At 41.8% G+C, this 27735-nt stretch overlaps 1 protein-coding gene across 1 annotated transcript in view; it reads right to left on the bottom strand.

Annotated features, from left to right (window-relative positions):
- hcrtr2 (hypocretin (orexin) receptor 2) overlaps positions 1–27735 on the bottom strand; it is a 64196-nt gene that overhangs the window by 3200 nt on the left and 33261 nt on the right. The window contains exons 2-6 of the mRNA XM_059983456.1: positions 17005–17183; positions 8541–8784; positions 6810–6925; positions 2101–2324; positions 529–650 (exon numbers count right to left, since the gene is read on the bottom strand). Of these exons, the coding sequence (XP_059839439.1) occupies positions 529–650; positions 2101–2324; positions 6810–6925; positions 8541–8784; positions 17005–17183 (885 nt within the window). The remainder of the gene's footprint in view (positions 1–528; positions 651–2100; positions 2325–6809; positions 6926–8540; positions 8785–17004; positions 17184–27735) is intronic.

Raw genomic sequence — 27735 nt, 5'->3', positions numbered from 1 at the left:
TTAAAGACAGTCTAACATTGGCTTCCGGGACAGAGAACACAGAGTCACCGGGTGCAGCAGGGATCTTAACAGCTGTAGTTATATTCCCCCTTTCAAAGCGGGCATAGAATGCGTTGAGTTCATCTGTTAGTGAAGCATCGCTGCCATTTATGCTATTGGGTTTCGCTTTCTAGGAAGTAATGTCTTGCAAACCCTGCCAGAGTTGTCGTACATCTGATGTCGCCTCCAACCTCGTTTAAAGTTGTCTCTTCATCCTTGAAATAGCCCTCCACGAGTCATACCTGGTTTTCTGGTACAGATCTGGGTTGTCAGATTTGAATGCCACAGATCAGCAGACGACATACCTCCTGGTTCATTCACAAGCTGCCTTCGCTTTGGAAATACACTATTCCAGCGATGATACTTTATGGATTTGTTAACTGATGCAAGCAATTTACTAACAATTTAAACCTAATTTTAAATCCATAATGGAAGCAAATGTGGTTATAGATGTAACACAATTCAAATAATTTGAAAAAGGGAACTTACCACTCAGAAAATTATAAATGATAGGATTTGCTGCACTGTTGGCATAGACAAGCCAATGGGAGAAGGTGAACAAAGCGTAGAGTGTTGCTCTGTCATTACTATTATCAAAAATCCTAAACACTCTGTGGATGTGAGCAAACAAAAGGCAGAGTCAATTGATGGGCCAAGCCTTGGGAATAAACCACAGATGTAAATCTAATGTTAAAGGCATTAAAGAAAATTCTAGAAACACTCAGCAGGCTAGGAGAGTGAAACTGTTAGGTGAATGATTCTGAATCTAAATTACCATAAGTCTATAAGAGCAGAATAATGATGAGTCAGAATGCAGGAAGGAGACAGGGAACTTAGTTACAGGAGTCAAGACAACAACCTTTCCTCAATGTCAGCCAAGCAGAAAAGCTGGTCATCGATGTCAGGAAGGGGAGCTGTACACCTGCTCTTGTCAACATCAACAGTGTTGAAGTCAAGAGCGTTGAGAGCTTCAGCTTCCTAGGAGTGGACATCACCAGCAGCCTCTCCTGGTCTAACCATGTAGATGTCACAGCCAAAAAACACGATCAACACCTTTACTTCCTCAGAGGCTACAGAAATTTGTTATGTCCCAATCAACTGTACCAGGTTTTATCGATGGACCATAGAAAGCTTCATATCTAGCTACATAATGGCCTGGTATGGCAACTGCTCTACACATGACCCCAAGAAACAGAGAGCTGTGGACACAGCTCAACACACCATGGGAACTAGCCTCCTCTCTATGGACTCTGTCTATACTTCTCACTGCCTCAGTTAAGCATTCAGTATAATCAAAGACCCCAACCATCCTGGAAATTCTCTGTTCTCCCCTCTTCCATCCAGCAGAAGATAGAAAAGCTACTGCCAGGAACAGCAGGTTCTACTAAGCTGTTCTAAGAGAATTAAATGGATCCCTAGTGCAATAAGATGGACGGTTGACTTCAAAATCTACCAAGTTATGATCTTTCACCTTAGTGTCTACCTACACTGTACTTCCTCTTTTGCTGCTTTATTTTATTCTGCATTGTTACTGATTTTCCTTGTTCTGCCTCAATACACTGTGTAATGATGCGATATAAATAGTATGCAAGCTTTTTGTTGTATTGACAATAATAAACCAATCCCATTTCCAATACCAATACCTTAATGCTTAAGGGCCTATGAATAATCCTTCCCATTAGACTCAGAGAATAAGAACATTGACAGAAGCAGTCTGCTCCATAATTAGTTATCCAATTCGTTCAAATCCCAGCTCTGTTCCTCTGTATATGTCCAAGTGACTCTGCAGATGTCCAAGTGACTGGGCTTGCAACTCCTTACATATTGTAGATGAAGAAAGACACAAAATGAGCTGAAAATATGCTGCTTTCACAGAATAAGGTAAGGTTTTCAGACAGATCCCTTTTAACAACCCAGAAGCTGACATCACAAACTTTAGAAAAATTAGCACTGGGAATGCTTGAATCATGCAGAGAATCACCATGGAAGTAGGTTTCCAGCTGCAAATGCATTTAAATTGGTAAGGTTATTTGCATTCCCAAAAATTATTCAACAACTCACCTTTTTAAAATATTTAGAACACTGATTGGAAGGTAGCAAAAAGCAAAAAATATCAACACCACCACAAGCATCCGTGCTGTTTTGCGTCTTGCTTGGATCTGTTTGATTTCTGCAGTGACTCCTTTAGTTCTTGACCTGGTTTGGTCTCTCCTGATGCTTTGTGTCGAACACTGCAAGGCAAGAGGCTTCCAGTTTCTTTGTATTACAGATAAAGTGCCTGGAATCTGCAATTTCAGCAGAAGGGCATGATGAGTGACCAGCTTTTAGAGTCAGAGTCATAGAGCAATATAGCACAGAAACAGGCCCTTTGGGCCATCTAGTTCAAGTCAAACAATTAATCTCCCTGGTCCCATCGACCTGCACCCAGATCATTGCCCTCCATACCTCCATGTACCTTTCCAAATTTCTCTTAAATGTTGTGAAGTTATAACCACATCCACCACTTGCATTGGTAGCTCATTCCATGGTCTCACCACTCTCTGACTGAACAAGTTCCGCCTTTATGTTCCCCTTAAATGTTTCACCTTTCACCCTTAACACATGACCTCTAGTTGTGGTCTCACCCAACCTCAGTGGAAATACCCTGATTTGCATTTATCTTATCTTATTATAGAGCCATAGAAATCTACAGCTCATTACAGGCCCTTTGGCCCACAATGTTGTACCGACCATGTGACCAGCTCTAGAAACTGCCTGGAGTTACCCTACCGCATAGCCCTCTATTTCTCTAAGCTTCATGTACCTATCCAAGAGTCTCTTAATAGACCCTATTGTATCTGCCTCTACCACTGTTCCACACACCCAACACCTCTGTATGAAAGTCTTATCTCTGACATCCCCCTTGTACCTACTTTCAAGCACATTAAAACAATGCCCTCTCCAGTTAGCCGTTTCAGCCCTGGGAAAAAAAGCCTTTGGCTATCCACACAATCAATGCCTCTCATCATTTTATACACCTCTATCAGGCAACATCTCATTCTCTGTCACTCCAAATAACATACTGTATCCCAAATAATATTGTACACCTCTATCAGTGCAGATATCCCTGTGGCCAACCTCCTCAACGACAGGTATATCACTTTAGATACTGTCAGGGGATGACCTAACAGAGAAAAGTCACAGTGTTCAGGTATCTGGCACTAAGTCTGCCTCTGTGACTTAGAAGGGAAGGAAGAAGAAGTGGCAAGTTGTGGTTTTAAGGGATTCCTTAGTTAGGGGAATGGACAGGAGGTTCTGTAGGCGAGTGCGAGATTCCTGGGTGGTATGTTACCTCCCAGGTGCCAGGGTCTGGAATAATTCAGGTTGAGTCCTCAGCATTCTTAAGTGGGAGGGTGACAGCCAGAAGTTGTGGTCCACATAGGTACCAATGACATGGATAGGACGAGTGACGAGGTTCTGCAGAGGGAGTTCAAGGAGTTAGGTGCCAGATTAAAGGGCTGTGACATCCAGGGTTGTGATCTTGATTAGTGGAGAGATTGTGGAAGCAGATGTTGGTAAGACCTCAGACAAAGTTAGGAATCAAAATGTTGAGCATGGTGCAACAAAATCGAAAAGGAATATAGGACTAAAGGTGTCGTATCTGATTGTGCGCAGTATATAGAATAAGGTAGATGGACGCAGCACAGTTACAGATTGGCAGGTCTGATGTTGTAGGCATCACTGAATCATGGCTGAAAGATTGTAGCTGGGAGCTTGATGTCTAAGGACACACATTGTATCAAAAGGACAGGCAAGAAGGAAGGGGGTGAGATTGCTCTGTTGGTAAAAAATGGAATCAGATCATTACAAAGTGACATAGGGACGGAAAGTGTTGAATCATTGCTAAGCAAGTGCAAGTGTAAAAAGACCCTAATAGCAGCTGTATACGGACCCCAAACAGCAGTAAGGATGTGGCCTACTAATTACAATGGGAAATAGAAAACACATGCCAAAAGGACAATGTTACAACAGTCATGCACGACTTCAATATGCAGGTATATTGGGAAAATAAGATTGATGCTGGGTTCCAAGGCAGGGAATTTCCAAAATGCCTATGAGATGGCTTTTTAACATAAGAACATAAGAAGTAGGAGCAGGAGTAGGCCATCTGGCCCATCGAGCCTGCTCCACCATTCAATAAGGTCATGGCTGATCTGGCCATGGACTCATCTCCACCTACCTTTGTCCCATAACCCTTAATTGCCCTACTATGCAAAAATCTATCCAACCTTGTCTGAAATATATTTTCTGAGGTAGCTTCCAATGTTTCATTGAGCAGAGAATTCCACAAATTCACCACTCTTGGGAGAAACAGATGTTGCTTATCTCCAACCTAAATATGCTCCCCCTGAAACTTGAGGCTACGTCTCCTAGTTCTAGTATCACCTACTAGTGGAAATAACTTTCCTGCCTCTGTCTTATCTATGCCTTTCATAATTTTATATGTTTCAATAAGATCTCCTCTCATTCTTCTGAATTCCACAGAGTACAGTCCCTGGCGAATCAACCTCTCCTCATAATCCAACCCCCTCATCTCTGGAATCAATCTGCTGAACCTTCTCTGCACCGCCTCCAAAGCCAGTATATCCTTCCTCAAGTAAGGAGACCAGAACTGCATGCAGTAATCTAGGTGCAGAATCACTGGTACCCTGTATAGTTGCAGCATAACCTTCCTGCTCTTAAATTCCTTCCCTCTGCAATGAAGGGCAACATTCTGTTTGCCTTCTTCATAGTCTGCTGCACCTGCAAGCCAACCTTTGTTGTCTCCATTGTTTAGGCATAATAGACTGGTTTTAAATTGAACTATTGGTCCTTCCATTTGTATGAGAAATTCAGTCATGCTGTGATCACCCTTTCCAAGTGGAACCCTAACTACAAGATCACTAATTTACCTGTCTCATTGCACAGGACCAGATCTAAGATGGCATGTTCCCTTGCAGGTTCAGTAACATGCTGTTCAAGAAAGCCATCATAGATGCATTCTATGAAGTCCTCCACAAGAATGCCTCAACCAACTTGATTCACCCAATCCTTGTGCATGTTAAAGTCCCCCATGATAACTGCTGTTCTATTCTTACATGCCTCAGATATTTCTCTGTTTATTGCCTGTGCCACTGTAATGTTACTATTCGGTGGCCAATAGACAACTCCCTCCAGTGTTTTTTTTCCTTTATTATTCCTAATCTCTACCCAGATGGATTCAACATTCTACTCTACTCCTTAGATCTTATATCGTCTCTCATATCGCCCTGATCTGATCTTTAATTAAGAGTGCTATGCCACCTCCCTTACCTTCCTGCCTATCCTTCTGTATTACCTGATATCCTTGGATATTTAATTCCCAATCCTCTCACCCTGAAACCATGTCTCTGTAATGGTCACTAAATCATCCCCCTTGGTACTGATTTGTGCCACAAGTTTACTTTTCTTTATCATTTGTTTTTTCTTTACCTTTATCCACACTTTTCCTTTTTATCTTATCCATACTTCTCCAATCTATTGAATGCAGTATTTAGTTTAAAGTCCTAATCACAGACCTAGTTATGCAATTTACTAGGATTTAGCTCCCATCACGGTTCAGGTGGAGCCTGTCCCATTGGTACAACTCCCTCCTTCCCCAATACTGGTGCTAATTTCCCATGAACTCAAACCCACTTCTCCCACACCAATCCCTGAGCCATTCATTTATATAAACCATGTAAACCGTATAACAATTACAGCACGGAAACAGGCCATCTCGGTCCTTCTAGTCGTGCTGAACGGTTACTCTCACCTAGTCCCACTGACCCGTACTCAGCCCATAACCCTCCATTTAACTCCATAATCCTCTTGACCCTATGCTAATTTGCACGTGGTTCAGGTATTAATCCAGAGATTACTACCTTTTTGGTTCTGCTTTTTAATTTAGTCACTAGCTGCTCAAATTCTCTCAGCAGAAACTCTTTCCTCATTCTACCTATGTCGTTGACACCCACATGGACCATGACAGCTGGACCTTTCCCCTCCCAGTGCAAATTCCTCTGCAGGTCAGATAGGATGCCCGAAACTTGGGCAGCAGGCAGGCAACACATTCTTCGGGACACTCTATCCTCATGACAGAGAATTCATCTATTCCCCTGACTAGACTATCCCCAATTATCACTACATTTCTCTTCTCTCCCATCTCTTGAACGGCTCCCTGAATTACTGCCACAGTTAGGTTGTTTATCCTTCCCACAGCCCCCACTCTCAACCACACAGGGAGCAAGAATCTTAGACCTGTTGGAAAAGCTCAAGGGCTGAGGCTCCTACAGCACCGTCTGTCAGATCCCACTACCTGCCTCAGTTGCAGTCACACCCTGTTGTCCCTGACCACAGACCAAAGTTGAGGCAGCTAATCTAATGGGTGTGACTACTTTCTGAAACAGAGAATCCAGGTAATGCTCCCCCTCCCTCATGTGCCACAGTTTTTGAAGCTCAGATTCCAGGTCATCAACTCCTGCTGCTGTCCTTGAAAATTTTCTCTGTTCTCTTTTAATCTTATTGATATCTTCCCTGTAGATTGGTGACCAAAACTGCACACAATACTGCAAATTGGGCCTCACCAACATTTTATACAACTTCAACATAACACCCCAACTGCCATACTCAGTATTTTGATTTATGAAGGCCAATGTGCCAAAAGCTTTCTTTGTAACCCTTAAATGAACATGATGATAAACTTCTGGTTAATTGCTTTGTAGTAAACTCACCTGTCGACACCAGAGTTTTTGAAATATTTGAAAGTAGGCCAATATCATTAGGCACAAAGGAGCCATATATGTCACAATGAAAAAGCAGATATGATATACTTTGGCATAAATGTCATCTGCAATGAAATAACAAAGATTTATAAAAGACATATTAAAAACAAACACTAGTGCAATTTTTATAGATTACAATAATACTGACCTATGGTTTGGTTTTAACTTAAATTTTACTTCCATTGATTAAGTAAAAAGATTAAGACGATTAACTTTATTAGTTATGTGTACATTGAAACATACAGTAAAATGCATTGTTTGTGTCATAGACCAACACAGTCCAAGGATGTGTTGGAGGCAGCAAACAAGTGTCTCAATGCTTCTAGTGCCAACACAGCATGCCCACAACTCACTAACCCTAAATGTATGTCTTCAGAGGAAACCAGAGCACCTGGAGGAAATGCACGGTCATAGAATCTCCTCAGACATCTGCAGAAATGAATCCTGATTGGTGATCGCTGGTGCTGCAAAGTTTTGTGCTAACTGCTATGTAATGTTGCTGAAAACACTTCCATAGATTCATTTCCATTTTAGATTTCAATGAGAGGCGACGTCCTATTTTCTTAAGTAAGGCTCGAGATGAATGGTAATGTAGTTGTCAGCATAATGCGATTACAGAGCCAGGGACCTGGTTCAATTCCCACTCTATCGATAAGGAGTCTCCAGGTAAATAAAGCTCCAGAAGTGAAAATGGCTGCAGAATTGTTGTTAATTTGAAGTGTCTGAAACTGTCATAATTATTAACATTTGATAAACTGGATCATCAAATTTGCATATAACACCAAGATTGGGGGCATAGTGGACAGTGAAGAAGATCAAAACTTGCAGGAGGATCTGGACTAGCTAGAGAAAATTGCAGATGGAATATAATGCAGAGCTTATGAGGTGTTGCACTTTGGGAAGGACTTGCACAGTGAAGTGGTAGAACAGTGGGATTGCAGAACACAGATCCATAATTCCTTGTAAGTGGCATCACAGGTAGGTAGGGCTGTAAAGGAATCTTATTGGCCTTTGTAAATCAAAGTATTAAGCACAAGAGTTGGGATATTATGCTAAAGTTGTACAAGACATTGGTGAGGCCTAATTTGGAGTACTTTGAGCAGTTCTGGTCACCTACCTACAGGAAAGATATCAATAAGACTGAAAGAGTACAGAGAAAATTTACAAGGGTGTTGCCAGGACTTGAGGACCTGAGTTATAGAGAAAGGTTGAATGGGTTAGGATTTCCTGGAGCGTAGGAGAGTGACAGAAATTTTGATAGATGTACCTTATACAAAATTCTGAGGGGCACAGATAGGGTAAATGCAAACAGGCTTTTTCCTCTGAGGTTGGATGAGGGTCATGGATTAAGGTGAAAGGTGAAAAATTTAAGGGGAACACTTGGAGTACCACTTCACTCAGAAGGTGATGATATTTACAAAGAGCTGCCAGTGGAAGTGGTGGATGTAGGTTCAATTTCAACATTTAAGAGACATTTGGAAAGGTAGATGAACAGGAGGGATATGGTCGATGGCACTAGGCAGAATAATAATTCAGCATGACTAGACGGGCCAAAGACTCCATTTCAGTATTATAGTGTTCCATGAATCCATGACTTAAAAAAGCCCCCTTCAGCCAGCCTGCATTCTTGAGCTAGTATTTATAAAATATAAGCTTTATTTCAGTTCAGGTTGTTTTTACCTTCCCAGTGTTCATCGCAGATGGTGAACAGAAGAGTTTTGTTTGCTAACTCAGGTACCATGATGTTGCACTCCATGACTACTGCCTGCGGAATCATTATCACACAGGACACCACCCATATCATTATGATGCTGCTTCGTGCACGCTTGGCTGTACTCTTGAACATCAGAGGGTGACATATAGCATACCAGCGATCCAGCGCAATGCAGCTCAGTGTCAATACAGACACAGAAACTGCCACAGTCTGCAACAGAGAAAAGCAAGGAGTTACCAAATCTAATCTCTAAAAAGTCATAAAACACTGGAGGAACTCAGCAGGTCAGGCAGCATCTGTAGAGGAGAATAAACATTCAACATTTTGGAACAAGGCCAACATCTGGACTGGGGGAGCAAGGTGGCAGAATTCAGAATAAGAAGTTGGGAAACACGGTAGAGACCAACACCTCTCTTCAGTCTAGCAATAACCTATCAGTGACATGGTAGCATTGCGATTAGTATAAGAGTTGACAGCGGCAGCAATCAGGCTTCAATTCACACTGCACATTCTCCCTTTGTCTGAGTGGGTTTCCTCCAGGTGCTCTGGTTTCTCCCCACGTTCCAAAGATGTACAGGTTAGGATTAGTAAGTCGTAGGTATGCTACATTGGTGTTGGTAGTATGGTGAAGAGGGGAGCTAGTCACTTTCTGACCTAGGGCACAGCAGCAGCCAGGCCAGTGGCACTGTGGCTGGCTGAGGCTCAGCAGGGAAGAGTAAAGTGGGACAGAGTGATAGCGATAGGAGACTCAGTAGTCAGGGGAATGGATAGAAGATTCAGTGGCCACAACAGCGAAGCCCCGAAGGTGTGTTGTCTCCCAGGTGTAGACCAGAATGCCTCAGAATGGCTGCAGAATTTAGTCCATGGGGGAAGGTGAGCAGCCAGATGTCATAGTGCACATTGGCAATCAATGACAAAGATGGAAAGGGGGAAGAGATCCAACACAGAGAATTGGGAATTGGGAAAGAGGCTGACGAGCAGGACCTCCAAGGTAGTCATCTCTGAGTTACTCCTAGAGCCATGTGCTAGTCAGGGCAGGAATAGAATGATAGCACAGATGAATGAGTGGCTGTAGAATTGGTGCTTGGAGCAAGGTTTTAGTTACTTGGATCACTGGAACCTTTTCAGGGGCAAAGGTGACCAGTATACGAGGGGACAGGTTGCATTTGAACTGGAAGGGAACCAATATTCTGGTCAGGAGATTTGCTGGTGCTATTCGGGTGGGTTTAAATTAGTTTGGTAGGCGGTTGGAAACCAGAGCACCAGTTCAGAAAATGAAGGGATGGAGAAGCAGGTAGATGTTGGGGTCAATAAAAACAGGCAGGAACAAAATAATAGACATGGTAGAGCAGATAGAATTAAGTCTGTGTATTCTAATGCTAGGAGTATTATGGGTAAAGATGATGAACTTAGAGCATGGATAATACATGGAATGATGATGTTGTGGCCATTACTTAGACTTGATTGTGAGAGGGACAGGAATGGGTACTTAACGTTCCAGGGTTTTACTTTACTTTTACTTTACTTTATTGTCACCAAACAATTGACATTAGAGCATACAATTATCACAGCGATATTTGATTCTGTGCTTTGTGTTCCCTGGAGTACAAATCAGGGTCAGGATCCGTTCAGCAGTCTTATCACAGTTGGAAAGAAGCTGTTCCCAAATCTGGCCGTACGAATCTTCATGCTCCTGAACCTTCTCCCGGAGGGAGGAGGGACAAAAAGTGTGCTGGCTGGGTGGGTCGTGTCCTTGATTATCCTGGCAGCCCTGCTCCGACAGCGTGCGGTGTAAAGTGAGTCCAAGGATGGAAGATCGGGTTGTGTGATGCGCTGGGCTGTGTTCACAATCTTCTGCAGGTCTTGAACAGGACAACTTCCATACCAGGTTGTGATGCACCTGAGAAGAAAGCTTTCTACAGTGCATCCATAAAAATTAGTGAGTGTTTTAAGGGCAGGTCAATTTTCTTCAGCTTTCTCAGGAATTAAAGGTGCTGGTGGGTCTTCTTGGCAGTGGACTCTACTTGGTTAGACCAAGTCAGGTCATTTGTGATATTCACACAGAGGAACTTAAAGCTTTTGACCTGTTCCACCTGCGCACCACTGATGTAGATGGGGTTGTGTGGTCAGCTACTCCTTCTGAAGTCAACAACCAATTCCTTCATCTTGCTGACATTGCGGGATAGATTATTGTATTCGCACCATGCCACCAGGTTCTTAATTTCCTCTCTACTCCGACTCATCATTACTCAAGATACGGCCTACAATTGTGGTGTCATCAGCAAACTTACATATTGAGTTCGATGGAAACTTGGCTACACAATCATGGGTGTACAGTGAGTACAGCAGGGGGCTGAGTACACAGCCTTTGATGTTTTAGAAAAGATAGAGAGGGCAGTAAAAGGGGAGGGGTGGGGGGGAATTACTACTTAGGGACAATATCACAGATGCACTCACAGGGGATGTAATGGAAGACTCACCCATTGAATCTGTATGGGTAAAACTCAAAAATAAGAAGGGTGTAATCACTTCTGATGAGATTACACTACAGGCCACCAATGGCCACCAAGAGAATGAGGAACAAATATGCAGGCAGATTAAGAAAATATATAGAAACAATAGGGTTGTTGTCATGAGGACTTCAACTTCTATAATATAAATTGGGACCTTTGTATTGCAAGAGGTTTAGATGGGGAAGAATTTGTTAGGTGCATCCAGGAGGGTTTTTTAATTCAATATGTAGATTCAGTATATCCAACAAGAGGAGAGTTTGTACTGGACCTGGTGTTGGATAATGAGCCTGGCTAGGTGACTCACCTTTCAATGGGTGAGCAGTTAGGGATCAATAACCTCAACTTCTCAAGTTTTAAGATAACTGTGGATAATTATGTATCAACCTTGTGAGAGCATATCAAATTGGAGGCAGGAACTAGGGAGAGTTAATGGGGAACCACTGTTTTTGGCAAGTCCATGTCTGACTTGTGGAGCGTGTTTAAAGAACAACTGCACAGATTATGGGACAGGTACATTCCAGTCAGAGTTTGGACAAGAACAGCAAGGTAGAGAACTTTTGATGTCAAGGGAGGTGACTAACCTAGTCAAGAAGATAAAGGAAAAGTACATAAAGCTTAGGAAGTTAGAATCAAACACAGCCGTTGAAGATTAAAAAAGCCAGTAAAGAACTCAAGAAGGGAATTTGGAAGCCAGAAGGACCATGGAAAGTTCACAGTAAGTGGGATTAAAGAGAATCACAAGGCATTCTATAAATACATCAAGAGCAAGAGAATAAGTAGGCAGAGGGTAGGACCACTTAAGGATAAAGCAGGTACATTTGCTTCTATGAGGAGGATGTGGGTGAGGTCATTATTGTGTACTTTAATCTGTATTTACCAAGGAGAAGGACGGGAAGAGTAGGGAGATCATGTAATAATATGCCAGGGCATTTCAAAGAAAAGGAGGTGGTTGTGTTGGGTTTCCTAAAGAGCATTAAGGCGAATAAGTCCCTGCAGTCTTATGCAACATACCTCAGGTTATTGAGAGAGGCAAGAGAAGTGATTGCTAGGGCCTTGACAAATATCTTTGTGATCTCTCTAGCCGCATGTGGGGTCCTGAAGGAAAAGCAAGTAGCTAATGTTCTGTTATTTAAGAAGGGAACCAGGGATAATCCTGGAAACTATAGACCAGTGATTCTCTCATCAATGATAGGCAAGTTACTGGACAGAATTATTATGGATAGGATTTTGAGGATTTGGAGAACCATGGCCTAATTAGGGAGAGACGGCATGGCTTTGTGTGAAGCAAGTAATGTCTTTCTAACTAGACTGAGTTTTTTTGACAAGGTATTGAGGGTGATTGATGAAAGTAGAACTGTGAATGTTGTCTACATGGACTTTAGTATGGTGTTTGACAAGGTCCCTCATGGGGAGATTATCCAGAAGTTTAAGATGCATGAAATCAATAGTGAACTGGCTTGCCTATAGAAGCAGAGGGTAGTGGTCATAGGGACTTATTTTAGCTGTAAGTCTGTGATCAATGGTGTTCCACAGGGACCTCTACTGTTTGTGATATATACAAATAACCTGGATGAAAATGCACATGGGTGGGTTAGTAACTTTGCAGATGATATGAAGATTGGTGGTTTTGTGAATAGGGTAGAAGACTTGGAATAGAATATAGCAGGATATAGATCAGTTGTAGATATGGGCGAAGAAATGGCAAATGGAATTTAACCCAGAGAAATGTTAAGTATTGCTCCTTGGTAGGTCAAATGTATAGAGACAATACACTAACATGAGAGAATTTGCAGATGCTAGAAATCTAAGCAACACACGCAAATTGCTGGAGGAACTCAGCAGGCCAGGCAGCATCTATGGAAAAGAGCCCAGTCGACGTTTCGAGCTGAGACCCTTCATCAAGATCCTTAACAGTGTTGATGAGCAGAGGGATCTTGGGTTCCAAGTTCATAGCCCCCTGAAAGTGGCTACATTGATAGGGTGGTTAAGAAGGGAAAAGGCAAGCATGCCATAAATTAATGTCGGCTTTGAATTCAAAAGTCAAGAAGGTATGTTGCATCTTTATAAAACTCTAGTTAGATCACAACTGGAGTATTGCACACAGTCCAGGTCACCCCATTACAAGAAGGGTGTCAAGGCCTTAGACAGGATGCAGATGAGGTTTACAAGGATGCTGCCTGGAATAGAGGGCATAGGCTATAACAAACGGGTTGTTTTCTCTGGAGAGTTGGAGGCTGAGAGAAAATCTGATAGAGGTTTATAAGATTATGAAAGACATAGACAGTATCCTTTTCCCAGGGTTGAAATGTCTAAAACCAGACAGCATGCATTAAAGATAAGAGGGCATAATTTAAAAGGAAATGTGAGGGGAAAGTAGTTTAAAAAAAAACCCAGAGTGGTGGGTGTCTGGAATGCACTGGCAGAACTGGTAGAGGCAGGTACATTAGAGACATTTAGATAGGCATATAAACGTGAGGAAAATGGGAGGAAACAGACATTGTGTAAACAGAAGGGATGTTAGGTTGCGCATTTGGTTACTAATTTAATTGAATCAATACACATTGTAGGCTGAAGGGCCTGTTCCTGTGCTGTACTCGTCTATGTTCTATTTTCTATGATACTTATGGGCTGCCCAGCGCAATCGTCAGATTGTCTCGGTTATTAATGCATTTTGTTCTATGTGTACATGTGACAAATAAAGCTAATCTTTCAATCTTTGGAGTCAGTTTAGATAAGCACTATAAAAGCAAATTTGTGATTTTGCTTTGTTTCCACAGAGAGAAGGAACTGCATTATGCCACCCTCTTTGGGAGTTGAAAGTACTGAACCATCCTAGATTTAATCTACTTTTCTGGTTAGAATAAATTCTTCAGCATGCACAGAATACAGATGTTTTAGCTATCTTCAATCATTGTTCCGCCCTCTTGCATTTCAGTATAGTACCGATGTGTATTTAGTAGAGCTGTTGATGTTCGATCCTGACCTCTGGTGCTGTCTGTATTGAGTTTGCAACCACACTGTCCTTAGCATCTCCTCTTTAGTCAAGAAAGCACAATAGCATCTCCATTTCTGAGGAGATCGGTGTGAGTGAAGCTCCACCCCACATTGCAAATAATTTTTACAGGAGCACTATCAGGAGTGTTCGGACCAGCTGCATCTGGTAGGGGAATTGCGACGCATCTGACTGCAAGACCCTCAAAAAGCTTGCGAAGAATGCTGAGAAGATTATCAGGGCCTCTCTTCCACCCATCTGAGATTTTTAACAGGAGGGCTGCATATGCAGGGTGTTTAGCATTGGCAAGGTACCCTCCCAATAATCTCTCAACCTTTTGACCCCTGATCATCAGGTAGGAGATACCTTTGCATTAAGATAAGGATTGTTAGGATGGGAAACGGCTTTATCCCGTAAACCGTGAGACTACTAAACCCCCTGCCACCATCCACATCTCATCACGTATGAAGCAGAAGTAACATGACACTGTTTACTTTTTAAGCTTGTATTGTAAATGCATCTTATGCTAAATGTCAATCTTCGGAAATATATTTCATTATTAGTTAATTGATTTGTACTAATATTATCTTGTACATTGTGTGTGAGTTATATGTACTGTGTTGTTTACCTTTGCCCTGAGGAACTTTGTTTCATTTGGCAGTATACATGTATATGGTTGAATGGCTATAAACTTGAAATTTCTCCCCAGATGAGGCAGTTTTCTTTTGGGAATCCTGCACAAGGTACTTGGGAGTCCTTACAGGTTGAGTCAATGGTAAGGATGGCAAAAGCAATGTTAGCATTCATTTTAAGAGGACCAGAATACAAGTTCAAAGTTGTAATGCTGAGAGTTTATAAGACATTGGTCAGACTGCACTTGGAATATGGTGAGCAGCTTTGGGCCCCTTATCCAACAAAAGATGTGCTGGCATTGGGGAGGATCATGAGAATGATTCTGGGAATGAAAGTGTTAATACGAGGAGTGTTAGAACATAGAATATAGAAATTTATAGTACACCACAGGCCCTTCGGCCCATAATGTTGTGCCAACCATGTAACCTACTCTAGAGATTGCCTAGAATTCCCCTAGCACATAGCCTCCTATTTTTCTAAGCTCCATGTACCTAACTAAGAGGCTCTTAAAAGACCCCATTGTATTCGTTTCCACCACTGATGCTGGCAGTGCATTCCACGCACCCACCTTTCTCTGGGTGAAAAACTTACCCCAACATCCCTTCCTTAAAACTATGCCCCTTGTGTCAGCTATTTCAGCCTCTGGCTATCTACATGATCAATGCACCTCATCATCTTATACACATCCATTGCTCCAAGGAGAAAAGGCCAAGTTCACTCAACCTATTCTCATAAGGTATGCCCTCTAATCAAGGCAACAACCTTGTAAATCTCCTCTGCATTCTCTCTAAAATGTACACATCCTTCCTGTAATGAGGTGACCAGAACTGAGCACAGTACTCCAAGTGGGGTCTGACCAAGGTCTTATATAGCTGTAACATTACTTCATGTTTCTTGATCTCAATCCCATGGTTGATGAATACCAACACACCATACGCCTCCTTACTGCCAACCTGCACAGCAACTTTAAGTGTCCTATTGACACGGACTCCAAGATCTCTCAGATCATCCACATTGCCAAGAGACTTGCCACTTATATTACATTCTGTCTTCAAACTGGACCTACCAAAATGAACCACTTCACACTTATCTGGGTTGTAGTCCATCTGCTACTTCCTAGCCCAGTTCTGCATCCTATCAATGTCCCACTGTAACCTCTGACAATCCTCCAAACTATCCACAACACCCTCAACCTTTTGATAGATCTGGGGCCTGTACTTGCTGTAGCTTAGAAGAAAGAAGGGGAATCTCATTGAAACATATTGAACATTGAAAGGCCTTGACTATGAAGAGGACATTTCCTACAGAGGGTGAGTCTAGCACCAGAGGGCACAGCCTCAGAATAGAGGGATGTCCACTTACAGCAAAGGTGAGGAGAAACTTATTTAGCCAGAGTGTAGTGAATAAGTGGAATTCATTGCCACAGGCAGCTATGGAGGCCAAGTCACTGAGTATATTTAAAGCAGAAGATGATAGGTTCTTGATTCATCAGGGAGTCAAAGGTTACAGAGAGAAAACAGGAAAATGGGGTTGAGAGGGTTAAGAAATTCAGCCATGATGGAATGGCAGAGCAGACTTGATAGTCAGAATGGCCTAAATCTGCTCCTATGTCTTATTGTTTTACATCAATAGGCTTCGGCAAATTCCCCTGGTGAGTAGGGGAACCGTGGAATGATGGTGAAAATGACAGAAATGTGGAGAGAATAAAGAAGGATTGATGTAATAGGATGCTTAATGGACTGAAGACTATGACTCATTTCTAGTCCTATTCTAATACTGCAGTATTCACAATATAATTTTACAGCCTCCTACTTGCTGGCATGAATATTCAACTCACAAACCTCCGTTGATACCCCTCCCCCCCTTTACCCCATCTCTATCTATAATTTTAGTCTGGTTCTCTTTCTCTCTCTTTTTCCCCCCTCACTAGAATCTCCCCCCAGCCCTATCTTTCTTTCTCTTTTATTTCCCATAATTCTCCACCTTCCCCCTACCCCATTTCCCTCCAGCCTTTCACTTCCCAGCTCTCTACTTCATCCCTTCCCCCACTTCTTATCCCCCCCTTGACCATCCCATGTTACTTCACTCCTGATGAAGGGTTTCGGCCCGAAATGTTGTCACTACCTCCTCTCATAGATGCTGTCTGTCCTGCTGTGTTCTGCCAGCATTTTGTGTTTTTATAATTTTACATTCCAGTTTTTTAAGTTTACATAATTTAACTTCCATAAACGAGGCAATAAACACTTGCCCAAGCCTTGATTGTCACATGAAGGCCAATTGACTATTGCTTACCTGGAGGTAAGGAATTATCTTACACAGAAGATGCCCAAAGAACCAGGTCTCAGTTATGTCAACGAGCAGACTGGCAGGTAGGCAAATAATTGTAACAAGAATATCGGCAAATGACAAATTAACAATGAAGTAATTTGTGACTGTCCTCATATGGTGATTCTTCCAAACTGCAACACAAACTGAGAGAGAAGAAAAGAATTAGAAATAGCAAAATTATTGTAACTCCTGGTCTTTATATTTATTTATTCATTCAGAGATGCAGCATGGAATAGGCCAATTTAACCCTAGTCTAATCACAAGACAATTTACAATGACCAAGTAACCTACTAATCGAAGCAACGCAACACACACTCACAGAGTACTCGAGGAACTCAGCAGGTCAGGCTGTATCAATCGAAAAGATTAAACAGTCGACGTTTTGGGCTGAGAATTTCAGGACAGTTCCTCCTGCGTTTTGTGTGTGTTGGTTTATGTTACCAGTATCTCAGACTTTCTTGTGTTTGTAACCTACTAACAGGTAGAATGGTGAAAGAAAACTGGAGCACTAGGAGGAAACCCATGCATTAGAAGGACATGCAAATTCTTTACAGGGGACACTGGGATTTAACTCCAAACTCCAGCATCCTGAGCTGTAACAGCATTGCACTATCCACCATCCTACCGTGGCGCCAACAGCTTCTAGCAATTGTGTATTCCTTCTCTCAATTTCTCAGACCAGACAGCACCTATGAAGATGACAACCTGAGTGATCTCTGTGTGGATGTTGCGTGATGTGTTGCCCAGTTACAAATCGGAACCGCAAAATATCAGACAGTACACCGTACGCAATTAAACGAATGAACTTTATAAATCTTAGTCTGACTATAGGGTTAGTAAAGAAAATAAAAAGGGCCCATTTTAATTAAACAGTCTAGTGCGCGTGTTGGAGCTCACGGAACCGTCCATTCAACCTCCATCAACCTATTCTGAGCACCGCTGACTGTTCGACCGTCGCTCCAAGTCCACTCCATTTGGCGGTCTACTAGCTCTTCCCATTCGTGTCTTCTCACTTCATCTCTCAATAACAAAAAGAACGCAAAATCCCTGTTCCCTGACCCACAAGAAGGAACAACGTGCCTCTCATTTGCTAGCATACATTCCAAAGCCGCCATTACCTCTAGAATCTCTAATCATAACCCAAACGTTGCTGCTACTGAGAAAGTATTACCTTAGCAGGGAAACATTACAGAGACCATTATATTAGCAGTGAAACCTTACAGCACATTACACCTGGTTAAATTTTAAGTGAATGAAAAACAGGTCCTCATGGTCTATGAGCCAGTCCTCATTAGGAAATTGGAAGTAGAGAGGATCAGTAACCATTTCAGAGGGTTTGACTTGGGTCAGCACTTAAGTGCCATTACAAAGAAGGCTTGGCAGCACCTCTACTTCAATGCTAGCTTGCACAGATTCTGCATGCTAACAAAAAACTTTGACAAATGTCTATAGAGGTACATCTACAAGGATTGCTGCCTTAAGAAAGCAGCATCCATCATTAAGGACTTCCATCATTTCGGCCATGAATTCCTCTTACTGCTGCCATCAGGAAGGAGGTACAGGAGCCTTAGATTCCACACCACCAGGTTCAGAAACAGTTATTACCCTTCAACCATCAAGCTCCTGAACCAACGCAGGTAACTTAATTCACCTCAACACTGAACTTATTGAAAACAACCTAAGGACTCGCTTTCAAGGACTCTGCAGCTCGTGTTCTCAGTATTATTTATCCATCAATATTTATTTGTTTATCTGTTTATTTATTCATTATTTTTGTCATTTGCACAGTTTGTCTTCTTTTGCATATTGGTTGTCTGTCTTTGTGTGTGGTTTTTCACTGATTCTATTGTATTTCTTTGTTCTTCTGTAAATGCCCGCAAGAATATGAATTTCAGTGTAGTACATTGTAATATATATGTACCCAGATAATAAATTTACTTTGAGATTTGAGTTTTTTGAAGTTGTGAAAAATTGGAAATCAAGCAGTAGAGGAGGTGGATATTGGGAAGGAAAAGGGGAATGTTTGTGATAGGGTGGGCACCAGCAACGTGGTGAAGTTGTAAGCTGAGAAAAAGTGGACTAAGTTGGCTGGCTGATGCTTGTGTAAATAGGACCTTAAGACCATAAAACATAGGAGCAGAATTAGGCCATTCAGCCCATTGAACCTGCTCCACCATTTCATCATGGCTGATTTATTATCCCTCTCAACCATTTTCCTGCCTTCTCCCAGTAACGCTAAAATATACTCAGTGACTTGGCTTCCACAGCTGGTTGTGACAATGAATTCCACAGATTCACTACCCTCTGGCTGAAGAAATTTCTCCTCATCTGTTCTAAATGAACCCCCTCTGGTCCTAGACTACCCACTATAGGAATGTCCTCTCCACATCCACTCAGGATTAATCATATCAGCATATGTCATGAAATTTGTTGCTTTGCAGCAGTACTTTGAAACTCATAGAAATAAAAACTATAAGTTACAATAAGTAGTATACAGTATATAAAAATAAGAAAAGGAAAAGAAATACCAGGGGTATTCATGGGTTCATTGTTCATTCAGAAATTTGATGGCAGAGGGGAAGAAGCTGTTCCTGAAACACTGAGTGTGTCTTTAGTCTCCTGTACTTCCTCTTTGATGGTTGCAATGCCTTGCATGATAGGTGTTATGATTTGTAACTCCATAAACTATTCAAAAGAAAGTCATAGGTGCTCAAAAGTAACTCATGTAGGTTTAGTTTTGTTTTTACTTTCAGTGAGGCATGTACATATGACATGGTGGCATGATGATGTATGCCATTCACATACTATTACATATAACCTGTAATGAATACTTAAACAACAAAGAATGTTTAATCAAGCTATATATTTACAATATTACTCAAATATTACTGAAATATTAATACACAAAACTTCTTCAGCTTAAATATATTAACTTCAACTCTATACAGAATGCAACTCAACTTAGGTATATATGTATCTTTAATGTATTTTCTTACTACAATCTTTTTTCCCCAGCCCTGATTAAGGGTCTTGGCCAGAAAGGTCAACTGTATTCTTTTCCATAGATGCTGCCTAGTCTGCAGAGTTCTTCCAGCATTTTGTGTGTATTGTTTATACATATGCATATAGATTTGTCATATAAAATATAATACAGCTATTATATAGACAGTCAGAGCATAATAAATTTAAAAATTATCCCATTAATCACTGTGGAGGATTTCTTGCTCTTATGGGATAATATCTTTCCTGACAAAGAGGAGAGTTGTGGCTGTGAAGCAATCTCAGCTTCAGGGACCTCCTCTCTGGTGTTTGCAGTTTTGTTTTTCCTTACAAAGCATGCATGAAAGGCATTGAGCTCTCTTGGAGTGGAGCATCACTGCTATTCATTATGCTAAGTTTCACTGTGAAGGAAGTAATGGCCTGCAAACGTAAGAGCTGACGTGCATCCGATTTCATTTCTAACCTCAATCGGAATTGCTTTTTGCTCTTATGGTAATTGCTGGACTTCTGGTATAGTTTTGAACCACCCAGTGTTGAATGTCACAGATCTAGCCCTCAGCAGACTATTAATCTCATGGTTCATCCACGGCTTTTGACTTCAGTATGTCCAGTAGGTTCTTGAAGGCACACAATCATCCACACAGGTTTTGATGAAGTCAGTGACAACTGTGGTGTATTCATTCAGATTCAAAGATGAATCCCTAAGTGTTGAATTCCTCTATCTAGCCCTTTCAATATTCGATAGATTTCAAGAGATCCCTGCTCAGACTTTTAAGCTGCAGCACGTACAGAACCAAAGCCATCAAATGTTCCTCGTAGGTTAACTCTTTCATTCCCAAAATCATTCTCATGATCATCCTTTGGACTCTCACCACTGTCAGTACATCTTTTCTTGGGGACCTAAAACTGCTCACAACTCCAAGTGTGGTTGACCAATGCAAATAGAAGATGGTTGGGAACAGAAGCAAGTGTAAATCATTCAACAGTGCTGAAATTGTGAGAATATTTTAGCACTGCCTTTTAATAGTCTCATATAGAAATTAAAAATTCACATTCATTCTTTTTTCTTTGCTAATGTCAAGCATTCAACTTTCTTCTCTTTATTACAAAGAGAAAGGACGAGAATAAAGTTGGAATTAAGAAAAGAATTTGGTCATGATTGAATGATGGAGCAGACTTGATGAGTCAAGTGGCCTGTCAGTTCCATTCCCTATCAATCTCATTCCCCTGCCTTTTCCCTGTAAACTTTGATGCCCTTACTAATCAAGAACTTATCAACCTCAGTGGTATATATACTCAATGACTGGCCTCCAGAGCCATTGGTGGCAATGAATTCCACAGATTCACCAGCCTCTGGCTAAAGAAATTCCTCTTCATCTGTTCCAAAATGTCTGTGGCTGATAATTTCACTGAGCCCAACTGTTCCCACAACCTACAGACTTCTTTCAAGGACTCATTGTTTTCAATCTTAATTGCTATTTTTTTCTATTTTTGTCTCTGCATATTTCATTGTTCTTTTCATTAATGTGATTGTGTTTCTTTGTATTTACTGTGAATGCACACAAGGAAATGAATCTCTTGGTTGTACAAATGTATATCGTACTTTCTTAATAAATTTACTTTGAACTTTGATGAAGTCAATATGCCATCTCAGTGTGCTGGTGAAGAAGGCTTGTGCCACAATGGTCTTCATCAGTCAGGGCACTGAATCTGAGAGTTGGGAGGGATGATGCAGTTGCACAGAACACTGGCAACGCCACACTTGTGATCAGTTTTGGTCAGCCTGCCATAGGGAGGAGTCAATACACTGAGAAGAGTGCAAACAAAGCTTGACAAGAATGTTGCCAGGAGGCTGGACAGATTGGGACTTTACTCCTTACAGCATAGGATACTGTCAGGTGATTTTAGAGGTTTATAAAATCATGAGGGGAATAGACCAGGTGAACGCCCAGTCTTTTTACCAGGATTGGAGAATGAACAACTGGAGGGTATAGGTTTAAGTGAGAAGGAAAAGATTTATGGTGAATTTAAGGGCAACTTTTGTGCAGAGGATGGTTTGTAAGTGGAAGTGTTCTGAACTGGCAAGGATAACTTCAATTACCACAACTCTGAACAGGCTCTACAACCTCTCCATGACCCTTTACAACTCATTTATGTTTAATAATGTCTTCCTTTGCATGTTAGCTGTTTGCCAGTCTTTGCTTGTGTGCAGCTTTTCATTCTAATTCTTTGTCTACTGTGAATGCCTGCAAGAAAATGAACATCCTTGTCTGTGAATGTATAGTTTTTGTTACTTCTCTTGTATTGCTCTTTTTCTTCATAAATGCCTGCAAGAAAATTAATCTGCAGGTGGTATCTGACAACATAGTGTTTACGTTCTTTGATAATTTTATACACCAGTCTGGAAGAGACACCAGATATAAGGGGGTGCCAAAGGAGGCCAAGTCATTAGGTATATTTAAAGTGGAGGTAGATAGGGTCCTGATTAGTAAGGGAATCAAAGGTTACTGGGACAGTGGAGCTGAAAGAGATAATAAATCAACCATGATAGAATGGGAGAGCAGACATTAGATTGCATAGAGGGCGAGAGAGTTTAAAAGAAGTGAACAGGGGCAGTTGCCACTGCTGTACCATCAATAACTCTCAGAGACAGGAGGCGAATGATAGGCTTTTATTAGCAGCAAGAGACCACCACTCAACATCCTGGAGACTGAGGGAGGAGCAGTGCCTCCAATCACCTTTATACAGGGGTCTGTGGGAGGAGCCACAGGAGCAGTCAGCAGAGTCAGCAGTGTCCAGACAGGTATATGTAGTTCACCACAGCCACATTTTGCATGCTACGGTACCAAGGAGATTACATAGTGGGAGAGAGCATTTAGAAGTAGCGAGGAAGATCCATCAGTACATTTTATGTACCACAGTCCCAGAGGAGACATTAGATTGTGCATAATTAAGCACTTGGCAAGGTCCAATTAAAAAAAGCTAGGTTTAAGCAGGGCGACCATTGTGTGAGTAGACCAGTGTTAGAGTTGGAGCTTAGGCTTTTCGAGTCTTCTTCAAGGAGAGCCATAGGGCATAGGTAGACTTCTTTTGGTTATTTGTTCTTTCTTATTGCATATTTAGGCCAGTACGGGTGCCAGATGGGATACTGGATTGCTCCTCTTGTGAAATGTGGGAACACAGAGAAACCTCCAGTGTGCCTGATAATTACACCTGCAAGAAGTGCAGTGCCTCCAGCTATAGCTTCTAACAGACTGTGTTAAGGAGATGGAGCTGGAACTGGATGAACTCTGGATCATTTGGGAAGCCGAGGGGCTGATAGACAGGACAGACAGGGAGGTAGTTATAAAACAAGGTGCAGGACACAGGTAACAGGGTGACCATCAGGAGGGGGAAGAGGATTGGCAGTCAGTGCGGAGTACCACTGTGGCCATTCCCCTCAACAACAGGTACACTGCTTTGGATACTGTTCAGAGACAAAAGAAAGTCACAGTGGTGGGGTGTTTGGCACTGAATCTGGCTCTGTGGCTCAGAAGGGAAGTGGGGAGAAGAGGCGAGTTGTAGTGATAGGGGATTCATTGGCTTGGGCTACAAAAATGAGGCTCTATGGATAAGAATGAGAGTCCTGGATGATCTGTTGCCACTCAGATGCCGGCGTCAGGGACATCTCAGATCAAGTCAATGGTATTTCTAAGTAGGAGGGTGAGCAGCCAAAGGTTGTGGTCCACGTCAGTACCAAGAACATGGGTAGGATGGGTAATGAAGTCCTGCAAAGAAAGTGTGGAGAGTTAGGTTCTAAGTTAAAGGACAGGATCTCCAGGGTTGTGATCTCAGGATTGTTACCCAAGCCATGCGTCAGTGAGGCATGAAATGAGAAGATCATCCAGTTTAACATGTGGCTAAGAAGTAGGTGCATAAAGACTTTTGGATCACTGGGCTCTCTTTCAGAGAAGGTGAAACATGGACAGAAGGAGCAATTTGCACCTGAACTGGAGGGGAACTAATATGCAAGTGGGAAGGTTGACTAATGCTGCATGGGGGGGAGGTGTTAAACTAGAGTTGCAGGGGTATAGGAACCAGAGTACCGGAACAGATAGTAAAGTGTTTGTGGAGCATGATGTTGTTAAGCCTGTTTACAAACTTAGGAATCAAAAGTTCGAGCATAGTGAGACTAATGTTCTGAGCCACATATATTTTAATGCAAGGAGTATTGTAGGAAAGGCAGATGAGCTTAGAACATGGATCAGCATGTGGAATTATGACATTGTAGCCATTAGTGAGACTTGGTTGCAGGAGGGACAAGACTGGCAGCTCAGTGTTCTGAGGTTCCGTTGTTTTAGACATGATAGAGTGGGGAGATTAAGGGGGAGGGGTGGCATTAACAGTCAGGGGAAAGTGTCACTGCAGTGCTCAGTCAAGACAGGCTGGAGAGCTTGTTAGTGAGCTTGCTAGAACTGAGGAATAAGAAAGGTATGGCCACGTTATTGGGATTATCTGAAAGACCATCTAACGTCCTGCGGGATTTAGCGGAGCAAATTATTAGATAGATAATAAGACCATGAGACCATAAGATATTGGAGCAGAAGTAGGCCATTCAGCCCAATGAGTCTGCTCCACCATTCAATCATGGGATGATCCAATTCTTCCAATCATCCCCACTCCCCTACCATCACCCCATACCCTTTGATGCCCTGGTTTTTCAAGAACCTACCTATCTCTCCTTAAATGCACTCAATGACTTGGCCTCCACAACCGCTCGTGGCATCAAGTGCCACAGATTTACCACCTTCTGACTAAAGTAATTTCTCCGCATCTCAGTTCTAAATGGACGTTCTTCAATCCTGAAGTCGTGCCCTCTTGTCCCAGAATCCCCTACCATGGGAAATAACTTTGCTGGATCTAATCTGTTCAGGCCTTTTAACATTCGGAATGTTTCTATGAGATCCTCCCTCATTCTCCTAAACTCCAGGGAATACAGCCCAAGAGAGCTGCCAGACATTCCTTATATGGCAACCCTTTCATTCCTGGAATCATTCTTGTGAATCTTCTCTGAACCCTCTCCAATGTCAGTATATTCTTTCTAAAATAAGGAGCCCAAAACTGCACACAGTACTCCAAGTGTGGTCTCACAAGTGCTCTACAGAGCCTCAATATCACATCCCTGCTCTTGTATTCTATACCTTTAGAAATGAATGCCAACATTGCAGACTGTTGCAAGAAACACAGGTTAGTGATAGCAGGTGATGGGAAAGAGTTTCTCAAATATGTTCAGGCAGGTTTCTTTTCCTTAATCAGTACATTAAAGTTCCAAATTGAGGGAGTGCAATACTGGATATCTTATTCGTAAATGAGACAGGGCAGGTGACAGTAGTTTGTATAGGGGAACACTTTGCATCTAATGATTATAATGCCATTAGTTTCAAAGTAGCTATGGGAAAGGATGGGCCTGTTCGGGTTGAGATTCTATACTGGGAAAAAGGCCAGTTTTAGTGGTATCAGAAAGTATCTGGCAAGTGTGGGCTAGGACAGGTGGTTTTCTGCCAAAGGTGTACTTGCTAAGTGGGAGGACTTCAAAAGTGAAATTTTGAGAGTACAGAGTTTGAATGTTCCTCTCAGAATAAAAGGCAAGGGTATCAGGTTTAGGGAACTTGGGGTTTCAAGAGATATTGAGGCCATGATTAAGAAAAAGAAAGAGGTGCATAGTGGATTTAGGGAAGCAGGGACAAATGAGATACTTGAGTATAAGAAAAGCAAGAGAACACAAGGAAATCAGGAGGTCTAAAAGAAGACACGAACTTGCTCTGGCAGACACTCTGAGGGAGCATCTCAAATAAATTATGAGCAAAAGGATAGCAAGGGTCAAAATTAGTCCTTTGGAAGATCAGAGTGGTAATTTCTCTGTGGAGCTTAAAGAGATGGTGAAGATCCTAAGTGGATTGCATCTGCGTATACTCGAGATGAACACAAAATCTGTAGAAGTGAAGCAATGCAGCAGCAAGGTCATGAACCCTATACAGATTACAGAGGGGGAGGGTGTTTGCTGCTTAAGGCAAATTAGGGCAGATAAAGTCCTTGGACCTAACAAGGTGTTCCCTTGGATCCTGTGAGTGGGTAGTGCAGAAAATGCAAGAGCCCCATTGGAGATATTTAAAACATCCTTAGCCAGGGGTGAGGTGCCAGAGGATTGGAGGATAGCTAATTGACTGGAGGCTTGTGCCTAGTGGTGTGCTGCAGGGTTTGATGGTGATTCTGTTGTTGATCATCATCTATATCAATGATCTGGATGATAATGCGATAACTGGATCAGAAAATTTGAAAATGACACTAATATTTGGGGAATAGTGGGCAGCAAGAAAGACTCTCAAAGCTTGCAGCAGGATCTGGACTAACTGGGAAACTGGGCTGAAGAATGGCAGATGGAATTTAATGAAGACAAGTGTGAGGTTTTGCAATTTGGGAAGACCTACCAGGCCAGATCTTACAGGGTGAGGGAAAGGCATTGAGGATTGTGGTAAAACAGAAGGTTTTGGGAATACCGATGAATAATTCTTTGAAAGTGGTATTACAGATAGATGGGGTCATATAGAAAGCTTTTGGCATACTGGCCTTCATAAATCAATGCATTGAGAACAGGAGTTGGGAAGTTATGTTGAATTTGTATAAGATTTTGGGGAGGCCTAACTTGGGGAGTATTGTCTGCAGTTTTGTTCAACTATCTACAGAAAAGAGTCAGTTTCCATGCTGTGTATCCTTATGATATTTTATGATGGGATAGAAAGGGAGAGTAGGTGAAAGAATGATGGAGATTGGGGGGGGGGGCAAAGAGTAGTAGTGGAGGAGGTCAACCGGTGGGAGGAGCTCTGAGATTGACAACGATTCATGGCAAACAGAGTCTTTCAAATATTTGGGCATTATTATGCCAAAAAACTTGGCAAAATTCTCAGAATGTAATTGTCAGCCTTTATATTAAAAAATTAAGGAAAATATGGCAAGATGGAACCTGATTCCTTTTTTCAGTTTCAGTTCAAGGATTGAGTCTATTAAAATGAATATACTGCCCAGACTGGTATATCTCTTTATGACCATACCAATAGAGATTACTCAAAATCAATTCAATGAATGGAACAAGATGTTATCAAGGTATATTTGGCAGGGTAAAAGGCCTAGAGTTCATCTCAAAACTTTGCAATTAGCAAAGGAAAAGGGGGGATGGGGCCTACCTATTAGAGATTATTATTTTGCAGCACAGTTGAAAGCTGTGATATGTTGGTGCAACCCATCATATGACGCTCAATGGAAAAACATTGAGGAGCGGGTTCTTCCCATCCCCATACAAGCAATTTTGGCTGATAACAACCTGCAAAGGTTAATAAATACTATTGTTAACCCATGGGTGAAATGGACTCTTTAAATATGGAAAACTACTATAAAAGAATATAATCTAGAGGGAGATATTGCAATTCTTAAATGGTGTGCATATGACTCAGATTTTACACCTAATAAATTGGATGCTAGATTTAAGGACTGGACAGCTAAAGGAATATCAGTTCTTTGCAACATAATGAAAGAAGGAACACTGTTCAGTTTTGAAATGCTTAAAGAGAAACACTTATTAGAAAAACAAGATTTTTATCGATATTTACAGATGCGACAATATGTTAATAAGACGCTTAAAAATGTAACCAACACAATTAT

Source organism: Hypanus sabinus, chromosome 10 (genome assembly GCF_030144855.1).
Source record: "Hypanus sabinus isolate sHypSab1 chromosome 10, sHypSab1.hap1, whole genome shotgun sequence".
NCBI lineage: Eukaryota > Metazoa > Chordata > Chondrichthyes > Myliobatiformes > Dasyatidae > Hypanus > Hypanus sabinus.
Note: the sequence above shows the minus strand (reverse complement) of the source record. Positions and strands in the feature narration are given on the sequence as shown.